This window comes from Anolis sagrei, chromosome 6, assembly GCF_037176765.1.
Source record: "Anolis sagrei isolate rAnoSag1 chromosome 6, rAnoSag1.mat, whole genome shotgun sequence".
In the NCBI taxonomy this organism is placed as follows: domain Eukaryota; kingdom Metazoa; phylum Chordata; class Lepidosauria; order Squamata; family Dactyloidae; genus Anolis; species Anolis sagrei.
The window spans coordinates 683,250-707,536 of NC_090026.1; the positions used below are offsets into that span (position 1 = coordinate 683,250).

The window sequence follows — 24,287 nt, forward strand, 5'->3', positions numbered from 1 at the left end:
TGTCCTTGTTTATGCAACGGAGGGGAGGAGCCTCTCTTGAAGGGGCGGAGCTTCATTCTACATTTGCAAGTGGATTGAGGGGAGGAGCCTCGCTTGGAAGGACGGGCACGCCACCTCCTTCCCTTCCCGACCAATCGCGGGCGGAGAGGGCGTGGCCTACGAGCAGCGAGCGGCCCGAATCCGGCCAGCCAATCAGCACTGGCGTCATTTGCATACGTGTGTATCACGGTGAAGCCTCAAGGGGGCGTGGCCTCAGGAAACGTGGGAGCGGGACGTCACCACTAGGGGGCCGAAGCCGGCACAGGAGCCGCCAGCCAACCAGCGCTGTCCTCATTTGCATACAGTCAGAGAAGGTAATGGCTCACTCAGGAGAGAAATTCCCTCAGGATTCTGCCATTAAAGGATGAGGAATTAACCAGGAGGGAAGGAAGGAAGAAAGGCAGCCAGGCCATGGTTTCCCTCCTCCAGAAGATGGTAAATATACTCTATCGCTTGTTGCAGCCATAGAGCCAACCTGGGCCCTCCCTCCTGGTGTTTTGGACTACAACTCCCACAATTCCTAACAGCCTACCGGCTCTTAGGAATTGTGGGAGTTGTAGTCCAAAACACCAGGAGGGAGGGCCCAGGTTGGCTCTCTACCTGGACGAGGCATTGATCTTCATTTATGCTACAGAATACAATTAATTATTAATTAGAGCACAACATAAACCAATAATTAAAGGCAGTTAAATTATAATATAATAATAATATATAAATAAAATATAAATATTTTATTTCTCCCATCAATGCAGTGCATTGAAATAACAAGAAAGCACTGTCTCTCTCTCTCTCTCTCTATATATATATATATTTAATACCCCACCTCTTCCCTCTATTTATTTATTTTATTATTTATTTACTGTATTTATTTTATTATTTCATTTTATTTACTTACTGTATTTATATTATTATTTATTTACTGTATTAATTTTATTATTTCATTTATTTATTGTATTTATTTTATTATTTCATTTATTTATTTACTGTATTTATTTTATTATTTATTTGCTGTATTTATTTATTTATATTATTATTTATTTACTGTATTTATTTTATTATTTTATTTATTTATTGTATTTATTTTATTATTTATTTACTGTCTATCTGTCTATCTTATTATTATTAATTAATTATTTATACCCCACCTCCTCCACTTATTATTATTATTATTATTATTATTACTGATTACTTATTTGTTTACTTTATATTCCACCTCTTCCTGAGGGGACTCAAGGCAACTTATATATTTACTTTATACCACACCTCTTCCACATATAGTATTATTATTATTACTGATTACTTATTTATTTACTTTATATTCCGCCTCCTCCTGAGGGGACTCAAGGCAGCTTTTATATATATATACACACACACACACACACATATATATATACATACACACATATACATATACATATACATATATATACACACACACACATAGACATACATACACACACATCTATGAGTGCTTTCTCTCTTTATATATATTTGCTTGAATATTATATATATACATATACACACACACACACGCACACATATATATAATGAATATAAATAGCATACCCTTCTTCCCTTCCTTTTCCTTTTCCTCCTTCTGTTCCTTCTTCCTCTTTCAATTTCTTAATCATCTTCCTTCTTTCCTTCCTCCACTTTCCTTCCTTCTCTTCTTCCTCCCTCCTGCTCCATTCTTCTTTCCTTGCTCCTTTTTCCTCTCCCATCTCTTTTCTATTTCTTTCTACTCCCTTCCTTTCTATCCTCTCCACCTTCAAATTTCACTTCCCCTTCGTTTTCCTTCTTCTTTTTTCTCCATAATCTCCTTCCGTCCCTCCGTCTTTCTTTCCTTATTTGTTTATTTCCTTCCTTTTTTCCTTCTTTCCTTCCTTAGTTTCAGGGCCGGGTCCTGATCCTCACTGTTGTTGCGGCCGGAATCGGGGGATCCTTCCAATACGGATACAACCTCACCATCATCAACGCTCCGACGGAGGTAAAGAAAGAGTGGAAGGAGAGAAAGGAATTAAAGCAAGAAGGAAGAAGAGAAAGAAGGAGAAAGGGGAGAGAAGAAAGGGAAGGGATGTAGGGAGTGCAAGGAAAGGAAGGAAAGGTCTTGGTTTCTCTTTCATTGGAGGTTGTTAAGTAGAGGCTGGAAGGCCATCTGTTGGGGGGGATCGAATGGTGCATGGGTTGGACTGAATGGCCTTTAGGGGTCTCTCCCAAAAATATTTTAAAATAATTATTGATTTCTCTCTCTCTCTCTCTCTCTATATATATAAATTTTATATGTATTATATTTATTTATATTTTATATTTATTATCTATTACATTTTTTATATTTCTGACTTTTCTGGTTGTGAAATGGGGGAGTATTTATTTGTCGTGTCAGGGCAACCAGTCAATTGCATTACATTTCTAACAGAACAAAACAAACAGACAAAATACAAAATTTGTGAGTTTGGTAGTTGATTAAATGTCTTTTGACCAGTATCTGGCCACTTGAGTGCTTCTGGTGTTGCTGCAAGGAGGTCCTCCCTTGTGCATGTGGCAGCGCTCAGGGTGCATTGCAGCAGGTGGTCAGTGGTTTGCTCTTCTCCGCACTCACATGTCGTGGATTCCACTTTGTGGACCCATTTCTGAAGGTTGGCTCTGCATCTTGTGGTGCCAGAGCGCAGTCTATTCAGCACCTTACAAGTCGCCCCATCTTCTGTGTGCCCAGGGGGGAGTCTCTCATTGGGTATCAGCCATGGATTGAGGTTCTGGGTTTCAGCCTGCCACTTTTGGACTCTCGCTTGCTGAGGTGTTCCAGCGAGTGTCTCTGTAGATCTTAGAAAACTATTTCTAGATTTAAGTTGTTGACATGCTGGCAGATACCCAAACAGGGGGTGGGCTGGAGATGTCCCTGCCTTGGTCCATTCACTATTGGCTGCTACTTCCCGGCGGATGTCAGCTGGTGCAATACCGGCTAAGCAGTGTCATTTCTGCAGTGGCGTAGGGTGCAGACACCCCGTGATAATGCGGCATGTCTCATTAAGAGCCACATCCACTGTTTTAGGGTGGTGAGATGTGTTCCACACTGGGCATGCGTACTCAGCAGCAGAGTAGCGCAGCGCAAGGGCAGATGTCTTCACTGTGTCTGGTTGTGATCCCCAGGTTGTGCCCGTCAGCTTTCGTATGATATTGTTTGTAGCACCCACTTTTTGCTTGATGTTCAGGCAGTGCTTCTTGTAGGTCAGAGCACGGTCCAGAGTGACTCCCAGGTATTTGGGCGTGCTGCAATGCTCCCGTGGGATTCCTTCCCAGGAAATCATCTGCAGAGTTCGGGATGCTTGTCTGTTCTTCAGGTGAAAAGCACATGATAGCCTGGGGTTGTTCCTATTCCTATTATAATTCCTATTATGATAGCTCTGCTCTGTTCAAGGGCTTTCTCTCTTACCTGAAATGTATCTGAATGGTGTTTAAATTAACCTGTAGCACAGCAGGTATGTTTATTGGATGAAGGCGTTCCTGTATGGATCTCTCTCTGACTTTGCCATGTCTTTTGCCACTTCCCCCCTTGCAGCCCCTCCAGGCCTTTGCGAACACCTCCTGGTTGGCACACTGGGGGTCCCCGCTGGGGGTCTTTGGGACGAAGCTGTGCTGGTCGCTGGTGGTCTCCCTCTTCCCGCTGGGGGGCCTGGCGGGGGCGCTGCTGGCCGGACCCCTGGCCCTCAAGGCAGGACGGTGAGCCTGTGCCGGAGGGAGGGAGGGATGGACAGGCATCTGTCGGGAGGGGTCTGAGGGTGTTGGCAAAGATGGCCTTTCTTCTAGGGCCAACTTCAGCCCTCCCTCCAGATGTTTTGGACTCCAACTCCCACAATTCCTACCAAAATCAAACAGGAAGAAATCTCTGCTCCTCAACAACGCCTTTGTCCTCCTCTCGGCCGTGTTGGTGGTCAGCAGCAGGTCAGCAAAGTCCATTGAGATGGTCTTCCTGGCACGCTTCCTGGCTGGAATCAACTCTGGTATTGTTATTATATCAGTGATATTATTATTATTATTATTATCTACCATTATTATTATTATTATTATTATTATTATTATTATTATTTGTTGTTGTTGTTGTTGTTGATCAATTCCACTCTCTGCAGGGGTGGGGTTGAATGTCCAGCCCATGTACTTGGGGGAGAGTGCCCCCCGCGACCTCCGTGGCTGCGTCTCCTTGACCGGTGCCGCTTTCACGGCCCTTGGCCTGGTCTTGGGCCAAGTGGTGGGGCTCAGGTGAGGACGGTCAAAGGGTCAGGGGATAAATATGAGATTATGGTTTGAATGGAATTGAATGAAAAGATTATGTTTTGTGTGTGGGTGTGTCAGGAGCGGCTTGAGAAACTGCAAGTTGCTCCTGGTGTGAGAGAATTGACTGTCTGCAAGGACATTGCCCAGGGGACGCCCGGATGTGTTACCATCCTGTGGGAGGCTTCTCTTATGTCTCCACATGAGAAGTTGGAGCTAACGGATGGGAGCTCACCCCGCTCCCCGGATTCAAACCACCGATCTTTCGGACAGCAGTCTTGCCGGCACAAAGGTTTAACCCAGCCATGGGCAAACTTCAACTCCCACAATTCCTAACAGCTTAAGCAGTTGAGGGGGAAAAGAAATTAGGAATGGTGGGAGTTGAAGTCCAAAACATCTCGAGAGAAAGCCCAAGTTTGCCTATATCTGGTTTAACCCTTTGCGCCACCAGGAGCTCCTAGGAGTATGGTTAGGGTCTAGATATATCGCCTAAACATGCCATCCGAAGGAATACTGAGGTTAGGAAAACTATTTATTTATTTATTTATTTGCTGCATTTGTTGACCGCCATTCTCAGCCCTAGGGCGACTCACGGCGGTGTACAACATATAAAAAAGACAATTTACAATAAAGCCATAACAAAATATCAACACATCACTAATACCACAATAATATAATTACACTAAGCAATCCGCTCCGTCTCATCGTAGAATCATAACCAATCTCGTAATCCATATTCCGTTCCGGTCGTCATTAACCAATTATTGTAGCACTCAGTTAAATGCCTTCTCAAATAGCCATGTTTTTAGGCTCTTACGGAAAGACATAAGGGAGGGCGCCTGTCTGATGTCAACAGGGAGGGCGTTCCACAACCGGGGGGCCACCACCGAGAAGGCCCTCTCTCTCGTCCCCGCCAGACGTGCCTGTGAGGCAGGCGGGATCGAGAGAAGGGCCTCCCCAGACGATCTCAAGGCCCTCGTGGGCTCATAGGCCAAGATGCGGTACGAAAGGTATTTTGGGCCGGAACTGTTTAGGGCTTTGTAGGATAACACCAGCACCTTAAATTGGGCCCGGTAGCAGATCGGCAGCCAGTGGAGCTGGAACAACAAGGGCGTTGTGTGCTCCCTGCGTCCCGCTCCTGTTAGTAACATGGCTGCCACGCGCTGGACTAGCTGAAGCTTCCGGGCCGTCAAGGGCAGCCCCACGTAGAGAGCGTTGCAGTAGTCAAGGCAGGATGTGACCAGAGCGTGTACCACCGTGGCCAAGTCAGACTTCCCAAAGTACTGAATTCATGAACAGTAATTAAAAGTGGCTGAACTGCTGACGTTGATGACTAGAGACAAATGATTAACTCTTTAGTAATGTTTACATTACCGCTCTTTTGAGTTAAGAAAAGTAAAGTTAAAGTAAGGCTCCTTACTTTATTTATTTATTTCTTTATTTATTTACAACATTTCTAGGCCGCCCTTCTCACCCCGAAGGGGATTCAGAGAGGCTTACAAGGTGTATATACATACAATATATTATTAGCATGGTACAATATCAGTTTTAAATATTGCTATATTGTACTATATCAATTATACTGTCATATTCTTAGTAATATTACATGTAATATAAATATATAATTATAGTATCATATTATTATTATTATTAGTAGTAGTAGTAGTAGTAGTATTATATTGCATTACATTATAACATTATCAATATTATATGTATATAAAATATATTATATTATATTATATTATTAGCCCAGTGCAGGAGACACAATTATTATTGTTATTATATTACTTTTATTTATTTAGTTACGACATTTATATGCTGCCCTTCTCACCCTGAAGGGGACTCAGAGCGGCTTACAAGGTATATACATACAATATGTTATTAGCATTGTACAATATCAGTTTTAAATATTGCTATATTGTACTGTATCAGTTATACTGTAATATTATTAGTCATACTACATGTAATATAAATATATAATTATAATATCATATTATTATTATTGCTATTATTATTATTATTATTATTAGTAGTAGTAGTAGTACTATATTGCATTACATTATAACATTATCAATATTATATGTATATACAAAATATTATATTATATTATATTTTTAGCCCAGTGCAGGAGACACAATTATATTAGGTTCTTGTGGGTTTTTTCGGGCTATAGGGCCATGTTCTAGAGGCATTTCTCCTGACGTTTCGCCTGCATCTATGGCAAGCATCCTCAGAGGTAGTGAGGTATTATTGTTATTATTATTACTTTTATTTTTTTATTTATTTACAACATTTATATGCCGCCCTTCTCACCCCAAAGGGGACTCAGAGAGGCTTACAAGATATATATACATACAATAGATTATTAGCATAGTACAATATCAGTTTTAAATATTGCTATTTGTACTATATCAATTATGCTGTAATATTATTAGTAATATTACATGTAATATAAACATATAATTACAATATCATTAGTAGTGCTATTATATTGCATTACATTATAACATTATCAATATTATATATATTATATTATATTATATTATATTACTAGCCCAGTGCAGGAGACACAATTATTATTGTTATTATTATTAATATTATTTATTTATTTATTTACGACATTTCTATGCCGCCCTTCTCACCCCGAAGGGGACTCAGAGCAGCTTACAAGGTATATATACATGCAATATATTATTAGCATTGTACAATATCAGTTTTAAATATTGCTATATTGTACTATATTAATTATACTGTAATATTATTAGTAATACTACATGTAATATAAATATATAACTATAATATCATATTATTATTATTATATTGCATTACATTATAATATTATAAATATTATTATATAAATAATAAAAATATATATAAATTATATTATAATTATAAATATTATAATTATAAATATTATAAATATTATATTATATATTACATTATTAGAATAGCACAGGAGACAAGGTGGAACTGTCCCCTTCCCTCCCTTCTCTCTGGCCCAGAGTGATAGTTGGTGCTGGGGGGAGGGGTCCCCAACCGATGGCTTTTTCAGGAGACAAGATGTTGCTGTCCCCTGGCCTCCCTTCTCTTCACTCCAGCCCAGAAGGAAAGCCAATTACCACGTAAGGAAGCAAAGTCAACATCTGTCCGGGAACTGATGAGGAGCCAGGATGTTTTAGCTGGAAACACACTTGTCATTCAGACAATTGGAACATCAGCAAGGAATATTGCTATACTAGCTGTCCCCTGCCAGGTGTTGCTGTGGCCCAGTCTGATGATCTGGAAAATAAAGTAATGAGAAAATGTTGTTTTCTAATATATGTAATTTCTTTTTGCTTGTGGGTAAACAGTATTTCTTGCTGTTTCTTTGTCAGTGTTGACGTTGAGATTGTCTGGTTTGCCTACTCTGGAACAGGCAACATATCATTATTCTTTCTTAGGGGTCCCTTTCAAATCTATGATACTATATCTCTGTGTGTGTGAATCATATTTATGTATCTATATCTATGGCTGGATGGCTCTTTGTCAGGAGGGCTTTGATTATGTTTTCTTTCCCTGGAGAAGGGACTTGGATGGCCTTAAGTATTTTCTGTTGGTCATGTGGGTTCTTTGTGGAAAGTTTGCCCCAATTCTATCGTTTGTGGGGTTCAGCGTGCTCTTTGATAGTAGGTGAACTATAAATCCCGATAACTACAACTCCCAAATGTCAAGGTCTATTTCCCCCAAACTCCATCTGTATTCATATTTGGGCGTATGGAATATCTGTGCCAAGTTTGGTCCAGATCCATCATTGTTTGAGTCCACAGTGCTCTCTGGATGTAGGTGAACTACAACTCCCAAACTCAAGGTCAATGCCCACCCAAACCTTCTAGTGTTTTCTATTGGTCATGGGAGTCCTGTCTGCCAAGATTGGTTCAATTCCATCATTGGTGGAGTTCAAAATTCTCTTTGATTGTAGGTGAACTATAAATCCCAGCAACTACAACTCCCAAATGACAAACTCAATTTTTTAAAGTGAAGGACATACATTGGACTGTTAGGTGTCTTGTGTCCAAATTTGGTGTCAATTCCCCCAGTGGTTTTTGAGTTCTGTTAATCCCACAAACGCACATTACATTTTTATTTATATAGATAAGAGACCTTTTAATATTCCAAAATTGTGGCAGACTGGAGGAGTCTGGTTACTCACCATGTTCTGCTCCATGGAAAGTAGAGAGAGATGGTGTATTTGCATTGTGAGAGATCTGCATGGAAAGCACTAGTCTGGCCGCCTGCCTCCTTCTTGGGTTGGAAGGGAAGGAGTGCATCTTGGAAAAGAATTGGAAGTACTGGGAAAGTGGGAGATCTGCAGGGAAGCAACCTGGCCGAGATGGAGGAAGAGTGGTGATGTTTGCATGATGGTGAATGAATGTTTATATATGTGTAAGTGTGAATGCGAAGTAGATGTGGTAAAATCCCCTTTGCTTGTTTGTGTATTTATTTATTTATTTATTTATTTATTTATTTATTGCAGTTACTTCTACCCCGCCCTTCTCACCCCCGAGGGGGGACTCAGGGCGGCTTACAAAACAAAGGCACAAATTCGATGCCTGTCAAAATATACAGCAAATATAAAACAGTATAAACATTTAACAAAATTAAAACACATCACTACATAATATAGTAAGACAATTTCATGCACAGTGATTCCGAGTTCTGAGATGTCCATTCGTTCCAACAATTCCTGCTCATCAATGGGTCCTTGTTTTAGCTGCCAGAATCTCCAAAAGCTTGGTCCCAAATCCAGGTCTTTAGTTTTTTCCTGAACAACAGAAGGGAGGTCGCTGATCTGATCTCCCCAGGGAGTGAGTTCCATAGGTGAGGGGCCACCACCAAGAAGGCCCTGCTCCTCGTCCCCGCCAGCCTCACTTGAGATAAAGGCGGGGTCGAGAGCAGGGGTATCCAATGTAGTTATATAGAATCTGTATATTTGAGGTTGTTCTTTGTGCAAAAGTTGCTCTGATATACTCTCTCGTGCTGAAATTGCAGTCGAAAGAACCTTTGATTGAAAAGTATTCTCGTCAAGGAGTCAGAGGGGCAAAGAGCCTGAAGAGGCGTAAATGGAGGGGGGCTTACTTCCTTTCTTTGCTTGCTTGCTTCCTTTGCAGGGAGATCCTGGGGTCGGAGGGGGCCTGGCCCTTCCTGCTGTCCAGCAACGCTGTCCCGGCAGTCCTGCAGCTGGCCCTCCTGCCCTGGGCCCCTGAGAGCCCCCGCTTCCTCCTCATCGACCAGAAGGACCCCAAGGCCTGCCTGGAGGGTGAGTCCAAGTGTGTGTATGTGTGTGCGCGCGTACAGCTGCTCACATGTTATGCACTCTAGCCTTGAGGTAACTTTTCACCCAGCACCACAACAGAGTCCAGTAGTACTGATTACCATCCTTGTTTATCCCTCAGTCTCTGAGGAAAACATAGTTGTCTCTTCTTCACTATGCTTTGCAGTTCAGCAAGCGTCAGAGGATTTTTCTGAAGGTTCAGAACAGGGGTCCTCAAACTATGGCCCGGGGGCCGGGTACGACCCTCCAAGGTCATTGACCCGGCCCTCGCTCAGGTTCAACCTAAGTCTGAAATGACTTGAAAGCACACAACAATAACAACAATCCTATCTCATCAGCCAAAAGCAGGCCCACACTTCCCACTAAAATACTAATAAGTTTATATTTGTTTAAATTTTTCTTCATCTTTTGGCCCCAGTATTTTGGCATTTGGGCATCTCGTTGCTCTAATTTCAGATAGAATCTTAGATAGACTGTGTTGACCATCGCTTTTAAATTCTATCTGTGTTGACCTCTGACTGTGTGGACCATCCTTTGTTATTGCTATTTGCTAATTAATTTAATTCCATGACCAGTTGGTTACCTTGTGCACTTTACTAATTGTTGATCTTGCACTTTATGCCATTAGCACTTTAAACGACCTTTTGGTGCATCTAGCCAACTATAGCACTTTAACCTTGATTGTATAACTAGTATTGAGGCAGACCTCCATGACGCATTTTAGTTAACACCTTGGGTTATTAAGCCATCGCATTTATATTGTTGTTCTATTGCATTGTGTTAAAACACCATCCGTAATTTAACAGCGTAATCCCTGCTCTAATTGTGTGTAACTTTGACCACCCATGCTTCCATCTGCTCTTTGGCAGCTGTTGACTTGGCTGCTAATTGTATATGTGGGTAAGATTAAATGGAATTGTGCAAGGGATTTTGAATACAGTTTAATGGGATTGAAGAACACTTGGAAGGATAAGCTATGGCAAAGTGCAATTATAACATGGTATGTAAACCATAACGATCCCTGGTTTATTAATATAAGCACCAAAAGCGTCATGGAGGAGGGAGAGGCTTCCGTTAACCGAGGAGCCCCCATAGAAGTCGTGGTGGGGAAGGGGAGATACGGGAAAAGGAGACCTTTAATTCGGCCTAGGGAACGTGGAACAACTTTAGTAATCCCAAATCGGTCTCCTGATACGGTAAGTAGGTGTAACCAGGATGGCGGTCCCTTGGGATTGAAAGTGGTGCTGTTGAACGCCAGATCTGTCAACGGCAAAACAACTGTCATCCAGGATTTAATCTTGGATGAGCGGGCAGATCTGGCGTGCATCACGGAGACCTGGCTGGACGAAGCTGGAGGTGTAAATCTGACCCAGCTTTGTCCACCCGGGTTCTCTGTGCAGCATCAACCGAGATCCGGAGGGCGGGGAGGAGGGGTTGCAGTAGTCTATAGAGATTCTATTCCTCTGACCAGGACCCCCATCCCGCAGTCAACAAATTTTGAATGCGTCCACCTGAGGGTGGGTGACCGGGACAGATTAGGGATTCTGTTAGTGTACCGTCCACCTCGCTGCACTACAGTCTCCCTACCTGAGCTAGCGGGGGTAGTCTCGGACCTGGCGTTGGAGTCCCAGCGGCTGCTTGTGCTGGGGGACTTCAATGTCCATGCTGAGGCTGCCCTAACGGGAGCGGCTCAGGACTTCATGTCTACCATGGCGACCATGGGTCTGTCCCAACAAGTAACTGGCCCCACCCACAGTGCTGGACATACATTGGACTTGGTTTTCTGCCAGGGATGGGAGGAAGGTGGCGGTGTTGAGGAGTTATCCATCTCTCCGTTGCCATGGACCGACCACTTCCTGGTCAGCTTTAGACTCACTGCGCCCCCTAACCTCCGCAGAGGTGGAGGACCTATTAAATTGGTCCGCCCCAGGAGGCTTATGGATCCGGAAGGATTCCTGACGGCTCTTGGGGATTTTCCCGCCACCGCGGTTGGTGATCCTGTTGATGCCCTGGTCGCTCTCTGGAATGGGGAGATGACCAGGGCAATAGACACGATCGCTCCAGAACGTCCCCTCTCAAGTAGCCGATCTAAACCGGCCCCTTGGTTTACTGAGGATCTGGCGGTGCTGAAGCGAAAGAAGAGGGAACTAGAGAGCGTGTGGCGTTCGGATCCGAGCGAGTCAAACCGAACACGGTTTGTGGCCTTTTTAAGGTCATATGCCACGGCAATAAGAGCCGCTAAGAAAACTTTCTTCGCGGCCACTATTGCGTCTGCAAAGAACCGTCCGGCTGAACTGTTCCGAGTTGTCAGAGGCCTTTTAAAACCCACCACTCAGGATGGGTGCCCTGATGACTCGGCTGCTCGCTGTGAAGCTTTTGCTCGGTTCTTTACAGACAAAGTCGCTTCGATCCGCTCTGGACTGGACGCCGCATTAACGGCAGTCTCTGAGGATGTAACACGAGCATCTGCTTGTCCGATTTTGATGGATTCATTTCAATTGGTTCAAACTGAGGATGTGGACAAGGTGCTTGGAGGAATGAGAGCTACCACATGCATCCTAGACCCCTGCCCATCCTGGCTTCTAAAGGAGGCCAGAGGGGGATTGGCCGAGTGGGTTAAGGTGGTGGTTAATGCCTCCCTTCGGGAAGGCATTTTTCCAGCCAGCTTAAAGCAAGCTGTGATAAAACCGCTGTTGAAGAAGCCATCACTGGACCCCACTCAATTGGTAAACTATCGGCCTGTTTCCAATCTTCCCTTTTTGGGCAAAGTCATGGAACGTGTGGTGGCCTCACAACTCCAGGCATTCTTGGTAGACACGGATTATCTAGATCCGGCACAGTCTGGCTTTAGGCCGGGACATGGTACCGAGACAGCCTTGGTCGCCTTAGTGGATGATCTCCGTCGGGAGCTCGACAGGGGGAGTGTGTCCCTGTTGGTGCTACTCGACCTCTCAGCGGCCTTCGATACCGTCGACCACGGTATCCTTCTGGGACGCCTCGCGGGAATGGGTCTCGGAGGTACTGCTCTGCAGTGGCTCCGGTCATTCCTCGAGGGTCGGTCTCAGAAGGTGTCACTGGGGGACTCCTGCTCTACCCCACAACCTTTGTCTTGTGGGGTTCCTCAGGGTTCAATACTGTCCCCCATGTTGTTTAACATCTACATGAAGCCGCTGGGCGAGATCATCCGGAGTTTCGGGGTGCGGTGTCATCTGTACGCAGATGATGTCCAACTCTGTCACTCCTTTCCATCTGCTACTAAGGAGGCTGTCGAAGTCCTGAACCGGTGCTTAGCCGCTGTGACGGTCTGGATGGGGGCGAACAAATTGAAATTGAATCCAGACAAGACAGAGGTGCTCCTGGTCAGTCGCAAGGCCGAACAGGGTATAGGGTTACAGCCTGTGTTAGACGGGGTCGCACTCCCCCTGAAGACACAGGTTCGCAGTTTGGGTGTGATCCTGGACTCATCGCTGAGCCTGGAGCCCCAGGTTTCGGCGGTGACCAGGGGAGCATTCGCACAGTTAAGACTCGTGCGCCAACTGCGACCGTACCTTGAGAAGCCTGACTTGGCCACGGTAGTCCACGCTCTGGTTACATCCCGTCTTGACTACTGCAACGCTCTCTACGTGGGGCTGCCTTTGAAGACGGCCCGGAAGCTCCAACTAGTCCAACGGGCGGCAGCCATGGTATTAACAGGAGCTGGGCGCAGGGAGCACACAACTCCTCTGCTGTACCAGCTTCACTGGCTACCGATTAGCTACCGAGCCCAATTCAAAGTGCTGGTTTTGACCTTTAAAGCCCTAAACGGTTCTGGCCCTACATACCTATCTGAACGTATCTCGGCCTATCAGCCCACCAGGACCCTTAGATCTTCAGGAGAAGCCCTTCTCTCTATCCCACCTGCTTCACAGGTGCGGCTCGTGGGAACGAGAGATAGGGCCTTTTCTGCGGTGGCCCCCCGGCTTTGGAATGCCCTCCCTACTGAACTAAGATCAGCCACCTCGCTAATGGCATTTAGGAAAAAATTAAAAACCTGGATGTTTGAGCAAGTCTTCAATTGACCTTTATTGTGATGTTTTATCTGACCATGGATTAGCAATCAAGACAACGAATTGGATGATGATTTTAACTATGAGATGTCCCGATCTGTATTGGTGGCCCAATACTGCGTATGTTTTTTGTATGTATTCTCAAAATTTTAGTTTTCTATGCTTAGTGAATTGTATATTTTAACATTGTATATTTTAACATGTTGTAAACCGCGATGAGTCGCCGCACGGGCTGAGATATCGCGGTATACAAGCATACCAATAAATAAATAAATAAATAAATTATTGTATTGTTTTTAAATATCTTTTGCACTACAAATAAGATATGTGCAGTGTGCATAGGAATTCATTCATGCTCTTTTCAAATTATAATCTGGCCCTCCAACAGTTTGAGGGACTGTGACCTGGCCCTCTGTTTAAAAAGTTTGAGGACCCCTGGTTCAGAAGATGAGTGGGATGATGGATTTCAAAATGTCTGATCAGAGAGGTCAAAGAGGATTGCCAGCAGATTCAGGCTGATGTTTTGGATTTCTGTGCTCGCTCCGTGGAAAGTGAAAGTTCAGGTTCCTTGAAGAACCAACCAGATAAGGAGGTTTCCAGAGAGAGGAGATTAGACATGAGAACACAGAGAGTGAAAACCAGGCCAACTAGGTATTCCCAGCGGATCGGAGATAAGACTTTGAAAGCCAGGTGTGTCAGACAAGATTTCATGGGTATCTCAGAGGGCTTAAATTAAAGGGTTTGGCTTCAGGCCCCTCAGAAGAGACAACATTGCTATAGAAGATGGGTCTTCTTTTTCTGCTCTGAAGTTCATGTCCAAGTATTCCCAAGTTTCCTGTGTTGACTGATGCCTGTGTTTCCTTAGTAAAGATCCTGTTTTCATGTCAATGGATTTATGTCCATGCCTTTCTTTGTTTCCTTGACTTTATGTTCCTTGCCATTTTTGGATTACTGTTATTTTGTATTTTCCGTGCTACAGATCTTGTTGGAATTGCTCTTTCCCCCCTTTTTTACTCTGTTTTCTTTAATAAAGATTTTAAAATAGACTTACTGGCCTCTGGTGTGGTGTTGGGTGAGAAAGTGCCTCAGGGCTAGAGTGCAACAGTATCCTTGCGGAACCTTGCAGAACCGGAACCCCTGGGTTCTAGGGATTGCTCCTCTCTCCCCCACATTCTTTCCGAATCCATCCCCCCGGCAGACTCCCATGAGAACTGCTTTCTGTTTCCCTAACACCACAATAAACAACTCCATTCCCACTGCAGAATTCCTATCTTCCAAGGGAACTTCTTGAGACCACACCAAAAAGTCCCCCTCCTCAGAGGTGTTGGGAAACAGCCTTTGTTTGTGTTTCAGGATCCTGATGTGGGAAATGATGAGGGAAATGATGGTGCCGAGGCTGAGGTGCAAGACGGTTTGGTCAATGATTTTCAGGCAGACAATGTCAGAGAGGCCTCAGTGCAAAGGGCAGTTTCTCATGAGAATATTCCTGCTGGGCCTAGCAATGATGGTTCACTCCCTCTCTGTGTGAGCTCTCAATATTTGGGTCTGGAAAACAATCTGACCCCTGGGAATTTTAATGAGCAGCCAGGCAGGGAGTTGAAGAATAGATGGCTGGAGTTTAGCCAGGATCGACACAAACTCAGTGTTTACGTCGTTCTGAAAGGTTTTGTCTGATAAGGGGCAAGTGTGGGGGAAAGCGAAACCAATTTCTGAGTGTTGGAATATAAGGTTTGCCTCAAGAGGAAACCTGTTAGATCAGGCATCGTTTGGAAATCAAATTCATGTGCCCTGGAAATCCTGTTCAAGGGGTCTTGTTCCTGTGGAGTATTTTAGCCTTTTGGATTGTCTTTGCATCTTGTTTGATTCCTGTCTGGATTAATGCTGTCTTGGATTGCTTTTATTTCTTGTGTGGACATTGCTTTGTGTTACTATTTTTTATGGACTTACAAGCATTTATTTCTTCTGGCTATTTACTAAGCTTCAATAAAAGAAGATTTGTTTCTTCATTCTTTGTGTGGTGTGTCAGGAAAAGGTCAGAGGGCTTTTTCCTGACCTGGAGTGTAACAAGAGGCTTTACAGGTCTCAACAGTGTTTGTGTGTGTGTGTGTGGGGGGTCCTCCCACCTTTGTCCATGACGGCCCCCCATGATGCCTCCTGATCTGCCTTCCCGCCTTCCAGCGCTGCAGAGGCTGCGGGGCCCATCGGGGTTCCTGGAGGTGGAGCCTTAGAGTGATGCCCCGCCCCTCCAAGAGAGCCCCACCCCCTCTTTCTCTTTGCATAGAAGCAAGCCCCTCCCCTCCAAGTGAGGCTCCTCCCCTTTCTCTTCTCAAATGTGGCTCCTCCCACTAACCTTCCTCTTCTCATTTACGGAGTGAAGCCCCACCCCCACAAAGTGGGCCCCACCCCCTCATTCTCCTGTCATTTGGTTAGAGTGAAGCCCCACCCCTTCCAAGTGAAGCTCCACCTCTTTCTCTTCTCCTAGACTCTTCCTACTAACTATCCTCTTGTCATTTGCATGGAGCCAAACCCTACCCCATAACTTCCTCCTGTCACCTGTATAGTGAAGCCCCTCCCCTCCAAGTGAGGCCCCGCCCCCTCGTTCTCCTATCACTTGCTGAGCGTGAAGCCCCACCCCTCCATCAAGGCACCTCCCCCTCTTTCTCTTTGCATAGAACCAAGCCCCTCCCCTCCAAGTGAGGCTCCTCCCACTGACCCTCCCCTTGTCCCGTTCTTCCCTCCAGCGCTGCGGAGACTGAGGGGCACATCGGGGTCCCTGGAGGCGGAGGTGGAGGAACTCCTGGCAGAAGAGGCCGCCGTCTGGGGTAAAGTGGCCCCCTCACTCCTTGACCTCTTCCGCGCCCGGGACACCCGCTGGCAGCTCCTCTCCGTCGTGGTCCTCTCCTCCGCCATGCAGCTCTGCGGGAACGACTCCGTGAGTGGCGGGTGGCAAAGGGGGTTGGGCCTCCCTTGAGGGGCGGGGCTTGGCTCTATGCAGATGGCAGGAGCAAAAGGGGGAGGGTCCTCACTTGGAGGGGAGGGGTGTCATTTGGGGAGGAGGAGCCTCACCTGGAGGGGACGGGGCTTGGCTCCATGTAAGTGACAAAAGAGGAGGAGCCTTGTTAGAGGGTGGGGCCTGGCTCTGTGTAAGTGATGAGAGAAAGAGGGGAGGAGCCTTGTCTCTCATGGAAGGGAGGGCATTCAATCTGTGCAAGTGACAAAAAGAGGGTTAGTGGGAGGAGCCACATGTGGAGAAGAGAAAGGGGAGGAGCCACACTTGGAGGGGTGGGACTTCACTCTAAGCAAGTGACGGGAGAATGAGGGGGCGGGCCTCACTTAGAAGAGGCGGGGCTTCACGTTGCAAGTGACAATGTGGGATGGGGCCTTGCTCGGGGTGGATGGGGCTTAGCTCTATTCAAATAGCAAGAGAAAGGGGGAGGAGCCTCACTTGTTATTTATTTATTTCAGGTATTTTTGCCCCGCCCTTCTCAACCCCCTAGGACTTAGAGGGGAGGGGCTTCACTATGCAAATGACAGGAGGAGGAGGGGGTGCCTCAGGTCACTTGGAGAGGAGGAGTCTCAATTGAAGAGGAGGGGCTTCACTCTAAGCAAGTGACAGTAGAATGAGGGGGCGGGGCCTCACTTGGAAAGGGTGGGGCATTGCTTTATGCGAGTGACAGGTGCAGGTTGAGAGGGCGGGGCCACACTTGGAGGGGCGGGGCTTCACTCTATGCAAGTGACAAGAGGAAGGTTTGGGGGAGGAGCCTCCCTTGTAGAAGAGAAAGGGGAGGAGCCTCACTTGGAGGGGAGGGGCTTCACTCTATGCCAGTGACAGGTGAATGAGGTGGCGGGGCCTCCCTTGGGAGGGGCGTGGCTTCACTCTGCAAGTGACAGGCCGAAGTAGAAGGGGCGGAGCCTTACTTAAAGGGACAGAGCTTCACTTTGCAAGTGACTGGCAGAGGTTGAGGGGCGGGGCCTTGCTCAAGGTGGGTGGAGCTTGGCTCTATGCAAATAGCAGAATCCATTGAGTGGAGGAGACCCCCTTGGAAGGGGCGGGGCTTAGCTTTATGCAATTGACAGGCGGATGTTGAAGGGGTGGGGCATTTACAGGGGTGGGGCCTCACTTGGAAGGGGCGGGGCTTCCCTCTAAGCAAGTGACAGGCGAATAAGAGACTGAGCCTCACTTGGAAAGGGGCGGGGCTTCATTTTGCAAGTGACAGATTGAGGGGGCGGAGCCTTGTTCAGGGTGGGTGGGGCTTGGCTCTTTGCAGATGCCGGAACCCATTGAGGAGAGGAGGCTCAGTGGAGGCGGGGTTTTGCGAATGACAGGCTTAAGGGGAGGAGCCTCACTTCCAGGGGGCGGAGCTAGCTCCCTTGGGGCCACTCTTGCCAAGGCCCTGCTGTGACGGGCAGCCCGTGTCCCGCCCGCAGATGTACTCCTACGCCTCGCAGGTCTTCCAGGAGGCCGGGATCCCGGGGGAGAGCATCCAGTACTGCATCATCGGCACCGGAAGCTGCGAGCTGCTGACCGCCATGCTCTGCGTGAGTCACTCTGCGCATGCCCAGAGGCTATGGTGGAAGGGCTCGTGATGGGGCCTCCATATAGAGACGCAATGGAAAGGGTGAGTAATGCCTTCCTCCTTGCAGACGGTGGTCATCGAGAGGGCCGGCCGGAGGGTCCTGGTGGTTGGTGGCTACAGCCTGATGTCCCTCTGGGCCCTGGTCTTCACCTTCGCCCTCTACTTCCAGGTCAGTTGGGGACGAAGCAGGGTCGTGGGCACGCCTGGCTCCCCATAGCGTCTGGGCATGTGCAGAAGGGAATATTTATGTCAAGGAAAATATGAAAGATGCTTCCTTTTCTTCCTCAGGAAAGCTTGGCGTGGATGCCCTACGTGAGCATGAGCTGCATCTTCGCCTACATCCTCAGCTTCGGCATCGGGCCCGGTGAGCGGCCCTTGGCTGGCATGAGGTCATCCAGAGGTCACTTAAGGACAACAGATTGAGATATCATAGGGGTCATCAACAATATAGCCATATATAATACTAATATTGTGCTTTGCTAATATCATAATATATTGTATACACATATAATATTGACAATAATATAATGTAATACAATATAATACTAATAATAATGCAATATAATAATTATATATTTTATATTACCTGTAATTTTACTAATAATATTACAGTATATTAGTATAGTGCAATATAGTAATATATAATCCTAATATTATGCTGTGCTAATAATATATTGTATACACATATAATATTGACAATAATATAATGTAATACAATATAATACTAATAATAATGCAATATAATAATTTTATATTTTATATTACCTGTAATTTTACTAATAATATTACAGTATATTAGTATAGTGCAATATAGTAATACATATAGTATTCATAATATTGTAATGCAATCTAATACTAATAATAATACAATATAATAATTATATATTTTATATTACCTGTAATATTACTAATAATATTACAGTATATTAGTATATTGCAATATAGTAATATATAATACTAATATTGTGCTGTGCTAATATTATAATATATTGTATGCACATATAATATTGACAGTAATATTATAATGTAATACAATATAATACTAATGATAATACAATATAATAATTATATATTTTATATTACATGTAATATTGCGAATAATGTAACAGTATAGTGGTGTAGTATAATATAGTAATATGTATAATATTGATAATATTGTAATGTAATGCAATCCTACTAATAATACAATATAATAATTTTATATTTAATATTACATGTAATATTACTAATAATATTACAGGATAGTGGTATAGTACACTATAGTAATGCATAGTAATATATTGTATACACATATAATATTGATAATATTATAATGTAATACAATATAATACTAATCATTATACAGTATAGTAATTATATATTTAATATTTCATGTAATATTACTAACAATATTACAGTGTAGTAGTATAGTACACTATAGTAATTTATAGTAATATATTGTATACACATATAATACTGATAATATTATAATGTAATACAATATAATAATAATACATTATAATTTATATTTCATATTACATGTTACTAATAACATTACAGTATAATGGTAGAGTACAATGGAATAATATATAATACTAATATTGTGCTATGCTAATAATATAATATATTGTGTATACATATAACTTGTAAGCCGCTCTAAATAAACAAATAAATAAACATGATTTATATAAAGAAATGCATAAACTCCACCTCCAAAGAGCCCCCCACCCGTCAAGGGAGGGGCACCCAAAGGGCACTTAGCCTGACCCCATCTCTCTCCCTCTTCTTCTCTCTCCAGCCGGGGTCACGGGGGTCGTCCCCATGGAGATCTTTGACCAGGTCTCCCGCCCGACTGCCTACGTGGTTGCGGGGTCACTCATCTGGGTGAACCTCTTCCTGGTCGGCACCGCCTTCCCTTTCCTCGTGGTAGGAAGAACTCCACCCCTTCCTCCCTCGTTTCCTTCCTTCCTTTCCTCTCTCCCTCTTTCCTTGTTCCCTCCCCTGAGGTCATTCATCCTTTCCTTCTAGTCCAGCTTCTTTCTTTCCTTCTTCCCCATCCTCCTCTCCTTCCTTTCTTTACTATCTTCTCTCCTCTCTCCCTTCTTCCTTTTTCTTCCTCCCTTCCTTCCTTACTTCCTTCCCTTCACTCTTTCCTTCTGTCCCTCTTTTTCCTTTTTCATTCCCCTTTGTTCATTCTTCCCTTCCTTATAGAAGTCCTCTCATATAGTTTTATCTTTCCTTTTCCTTCTCCTTTCTTCTTCCTTCCATCTCTCCTTCCTTGCCTCCCTCTTTCCTACCTTCAGTCTTCCCTTCCTTCTCTCCTTCCTTCCATCTCTCTTTCCTATCTTTCCTCTCCCTTTATTCTCTTCTCCCTTCCTTCCTTCCTTCCTTCCTTCCTTCCCTCCCTCTCTCTTTCTTTCCTTATTCCCTTCCATTAATTCATTCATCCCTTTCTAATAATCTTCCTTATACTTTTTCTTTTCCTTTTTCCCCTCCCTTCTCTCTGCCCTTTCTTCACTCCCTCTTTACTACCTTCTCTCCCTCCCTTCCTTTTTTCCTTTGTTCCTGCCTCCCTTCTCTCCCTCCTTCCTTTTCTCTCTCTTTCTTTCCTTATCCCCTTCCCTTAGTTAATTCATCCCTTCTCTAATTGTCTTCCTTATGCTTTTTTCTTTCCTTCTCCTCCTTCCTTCTCTCCTTCTTTTCTTCGCTCCCTCTTTACTACCTTCTCCCCCTTCCTTCCTTCCTTCCTTCCTTCTTATTTCATCCCTCCCTTCCTCTTTCTTTCTCTTCTTCTACCCTTCCTTCCTTCCTTCCTTCCTTCCTTCCTTCCTGCCTGCCTGCCTGCCTGCCTGCCTTCCCTTCTCTCCTTCCTTCAGTACCTCTTTCCTTATTACTCCATTCCTCCCTTCCTTATAGTCTTCCTCCCTTATGCTTTTTTCTTTCATTCTTCTCCTCCTTCCCTTCTTCCATTTTCTTCCTTCCTTCCTTCCTTCCTCTCTTCTTTATTCCTTTTTCCCTCCCTTCTCTCCTTCCTTTCTCCCTTCCTTCCTTCCTTCCTTCCTTCCTTCTTTTTTCATCTCTCCCTTCTCTCCTTCCCTCTTTCTTTCTTTTCTACACTTCCTTTCCCCCTTCCTTCCTTCCTTCCTTCCTTCCTTCCTTCCTTCCTTCCTTTCTTTGCTCCTGCCTTTCTTCTCGCTCTCCTTCCTGCTCTTTCTCTTTCTTTCCTTATTCCCTTCTCTAATAATCTTCCTTATATTTTTTATTTCCTTCTTCCCCTCCCTTCTCCCCTCCCTTTCTTCACTCCCTCTTTACTACCTTCTCTCCTTCCTTCCTTCCTTCCTTCCTTCCTTCCTTCCTTCCTTTTTTCACCCCTCCCTTCTCTCCCTCCCTCTTTCTTTCCCTTCTTCTACACTTCCTTTCCACCTTCCTTCCTTCCTTTCTTCCTTCTTTGCTTCCTTCCCTTCCCTCCTTCCTTCAGTCCCTCTTTCCTTATTAGTCTGTTCCTCCCTTCCTTATAGTCTTCCTTATGCTTTTTTCTTTCATTCTTCTCCTCCCTCTCTTCTTCCCTTTTCTTCCTTCCTTCCTCTCTTAACTTCTTTATTCCTTTTTCCCTCCCTTCTTCCCTTTTCTTCCTTCCTTCCTTCCTTCCTTTCTCTCTTAACTTCTTTATTCCTTTTTCCCTCCCTTCTCTCCTTCCTTCCTTCCTTCCTTCCTCCCTCTCCTCTCCCCTCCCACAAGAGGAGGAAATGACTTGCTTCCTCTTCCTCTTCCTCTTCCCAGGACGCCCTGGGCCCCTTCTGCTACCTGCCCTTCCTGTGTGTCTGCCTCTCGGCCGCCCTCTTCCTGGGCCTCTTCCTCCCGGAAACAAAAGGGAAGACCTTCCTGGAAATTTCTGCCGAGTTCAGGAAGCGCAACTTCCCCCAAGGCCAAGCCCCCCTGGAGGTCTGCAGGGAGGAAGAGGAAGTGGAAGAGGAAAAGGAAGAAGAGAGGGCCACCGCACTTTGAGAGGGACAGACGCCTCCCCTTTCTGCTCTTTGCACTTTTGCACGGCACTTAAAGCAATGTAAACAAACCCTTTTGACGCTGGAATGGGGGCCATGCCCCTTCCTAAGGCCTTAATGTATATATATACATATATCTATATCTATATGGAGAGAGAGGGTATTGCACTGCATCATCCATAATCTCCACACTGGTGCATGAGAGGGAAGCCTCTTTCCAAATCAGTATTAATCATATTAATCATGAATATTGAATGTAATTGGATTGACATATTATTAACATTGCAATCAATTTATTATTATTATCTTCATCATTGATAATGATGAAATCGTGTTTGTTTGGCTGAAGAAATCAATGCAATTGCAAGGAAACTACTCTTTATTGTTCTTATTATTAAGATATTTATTTTTGAGAAGAAATCAACCCAATCCCTGGGAAATATATTATGATTGTTATTGATTATGATGTTTATGACATGATCATGCTAGTATGACCCAAAGAAAGCAATGCAATCTGTAGGAAACTGTATTTATATTATTATTATTATTATTATTATTATTATTATTGCTATTTATGATTATTATGACGAACTCATGTTAGTTTGACATGAAGAAAGCAATGCAATCCTTAGGAAACCTTATTATTATTATTTACAACATTTATATGCTGCCCTTCTCTATTTAATTGATATTTTTAGATCAAGCAATCAATCCAATTCTTCTTATTATTATTATTATTATTATTATTATTTAATTATTGATATTTTTAGATCAAGCAATCAATTCAGTCCTTTTTATTATTATTATTATTATTATTATTATTTAATTATTGATATTTTTAGATCAAGCAATCAATCCAATCCTTTTTATTATTATTATTAATGTTGTTGTTGTTATTTTAAGATCAAGCAATCAATCCAATCCTTATTATTATTTATATTTTAGATCAAGCAATCAATCCAATCCTTTTTATTTATTTATTTATTGATATTTTTAGAACAATCAATCCAATCCAATCCTTATTATTATTATTATTATTATTATTTAATTATTGATATTTTAAATCAAGCAATCAATCCAATCTTTATTATTATTATTTTTATTGTTACTTTAAGATCAATCAATCAATCAATCCAATCCTTATTGTTGTTATTATTATTATTATTATTATTATTATTATTTTATTTATATTTTTAGATCAAGCAATCAATCCAATCGTTCTTGTTGTTGTTGTTATTATTATTATTATTATTATTTAATTGTTATTTTAAGATGAAGCAATCAATCCAATCCTTATTATTCTTATTCTTATTATCTAATTATTTGTATTTTTAGATCAAGCAATCAATCTAATCCTTATTATTATTATTTATTGATATTTTTAGATCAAGCAATCAATCGAATCGTTCTTTTTGTTGTTATTGTTGTTATTATTATTATTATTATTATTATTATTGATATTTTTAGATCAAGCAATCAATCCAAGCATTCTTCTTGTTATTATTATTAATATGATTATTTAATTATTGATATTTTTAGTTCAAGCAATCAACCCAATCCTTATTATTATTATTTAATGATTGAAACCCCGCCTTTCCTTCCTGCAAGACCTACCTCAAAGAGACAATCTGTATTTTGTTCTATTTCTGGGATAACAATATTCTCTTTGTTTTGTGGGATATGATGCTTTAAACCCACACTTTGATGTATTTATATATAATTTGTGAAATAAATCCTTCTGCCAAATATTGTGAATGTCGACGCATGAGAACGAATTGTTTCTGATTTGGGAAGTAAGAGGATATTTTTAAGCGAGTATTTTTCCAAGGCTGTTGTTTCTCTTCTTTCCTGGGAAATACTTTAATTGAAAAAGAGGATTAATTGAGATCCCTCCCTTCCAAATTCGCTCTGGAATTTGTTCCTTTGCAGCCGATTCCTGGGAAAGAGACAGGTTTTGGGTTTTAGCTCATTAATTTAAAGCCGCTATTAAATTGTGCAATTTAATCCCATAATTGAGGAATTTGGAAATGACGAACAGGCCCCTCCCCAAATAGTCATTTAAATATAT

General features: G+C 43.3%; 1 protein-coding gene across 1 annotated transcript; it reads left to right on the forward strand.

Moving 5' to 3' along the window:
- The first annotated feature begins 300 nt into the window (after nt 1-300).
- On the forward strand, nt 301-22,855 carry SLC2A11 (solute carrier family 2 member 11). The gene is made up of 12 exons (XM_060779778.2): nt 301-474; nt 1,928-2,026; nt 3,596-3,756; nt 3,913-4,037; nt 4,164-4,293; nt 9,453-9,601; nt 16,404-16,594; nt 18,091-18,201; nt 18,307-18,408; nt 18,528-18,603; nt 20,017-20,144; nt 21,999-22,855. The coding sequence occupies exons 1-12, from the start codon at nt 451-453 to the stop codon at nt 22,221-22,223; spliced, it is 1,521 nt and encodes a 506-aa protein (XP_060635761.2). The 5' UTR covers nt 301-450; the 3' UTR covers nt 22,224-22,855.
- Nucleotides 22,856-24,287: the final 1,432 nt, after the last annotated feature.

Coding starts and splice junctions, on each gene's coding strand:
- SLC2A11 (XM_060779778.2), top strand. CDS start 451: ATGGTTTCCCTCCTCCAGAAGATG. Junction 475..1,927: donor TTTCCCTCCTCCAGAAGATG/GTAAATATACTC, acceptor TTCCTTCCTTAG/TTTCAGGGCCGGGTCCTGAT. Junction 4,294..9,452: donor GGCCAAGTGGTGGGGCTCAG/GTGAGGACGGTC, acceptor CTTCCTTTGCAG/GGAGATCCTGGGGTCGGAGG.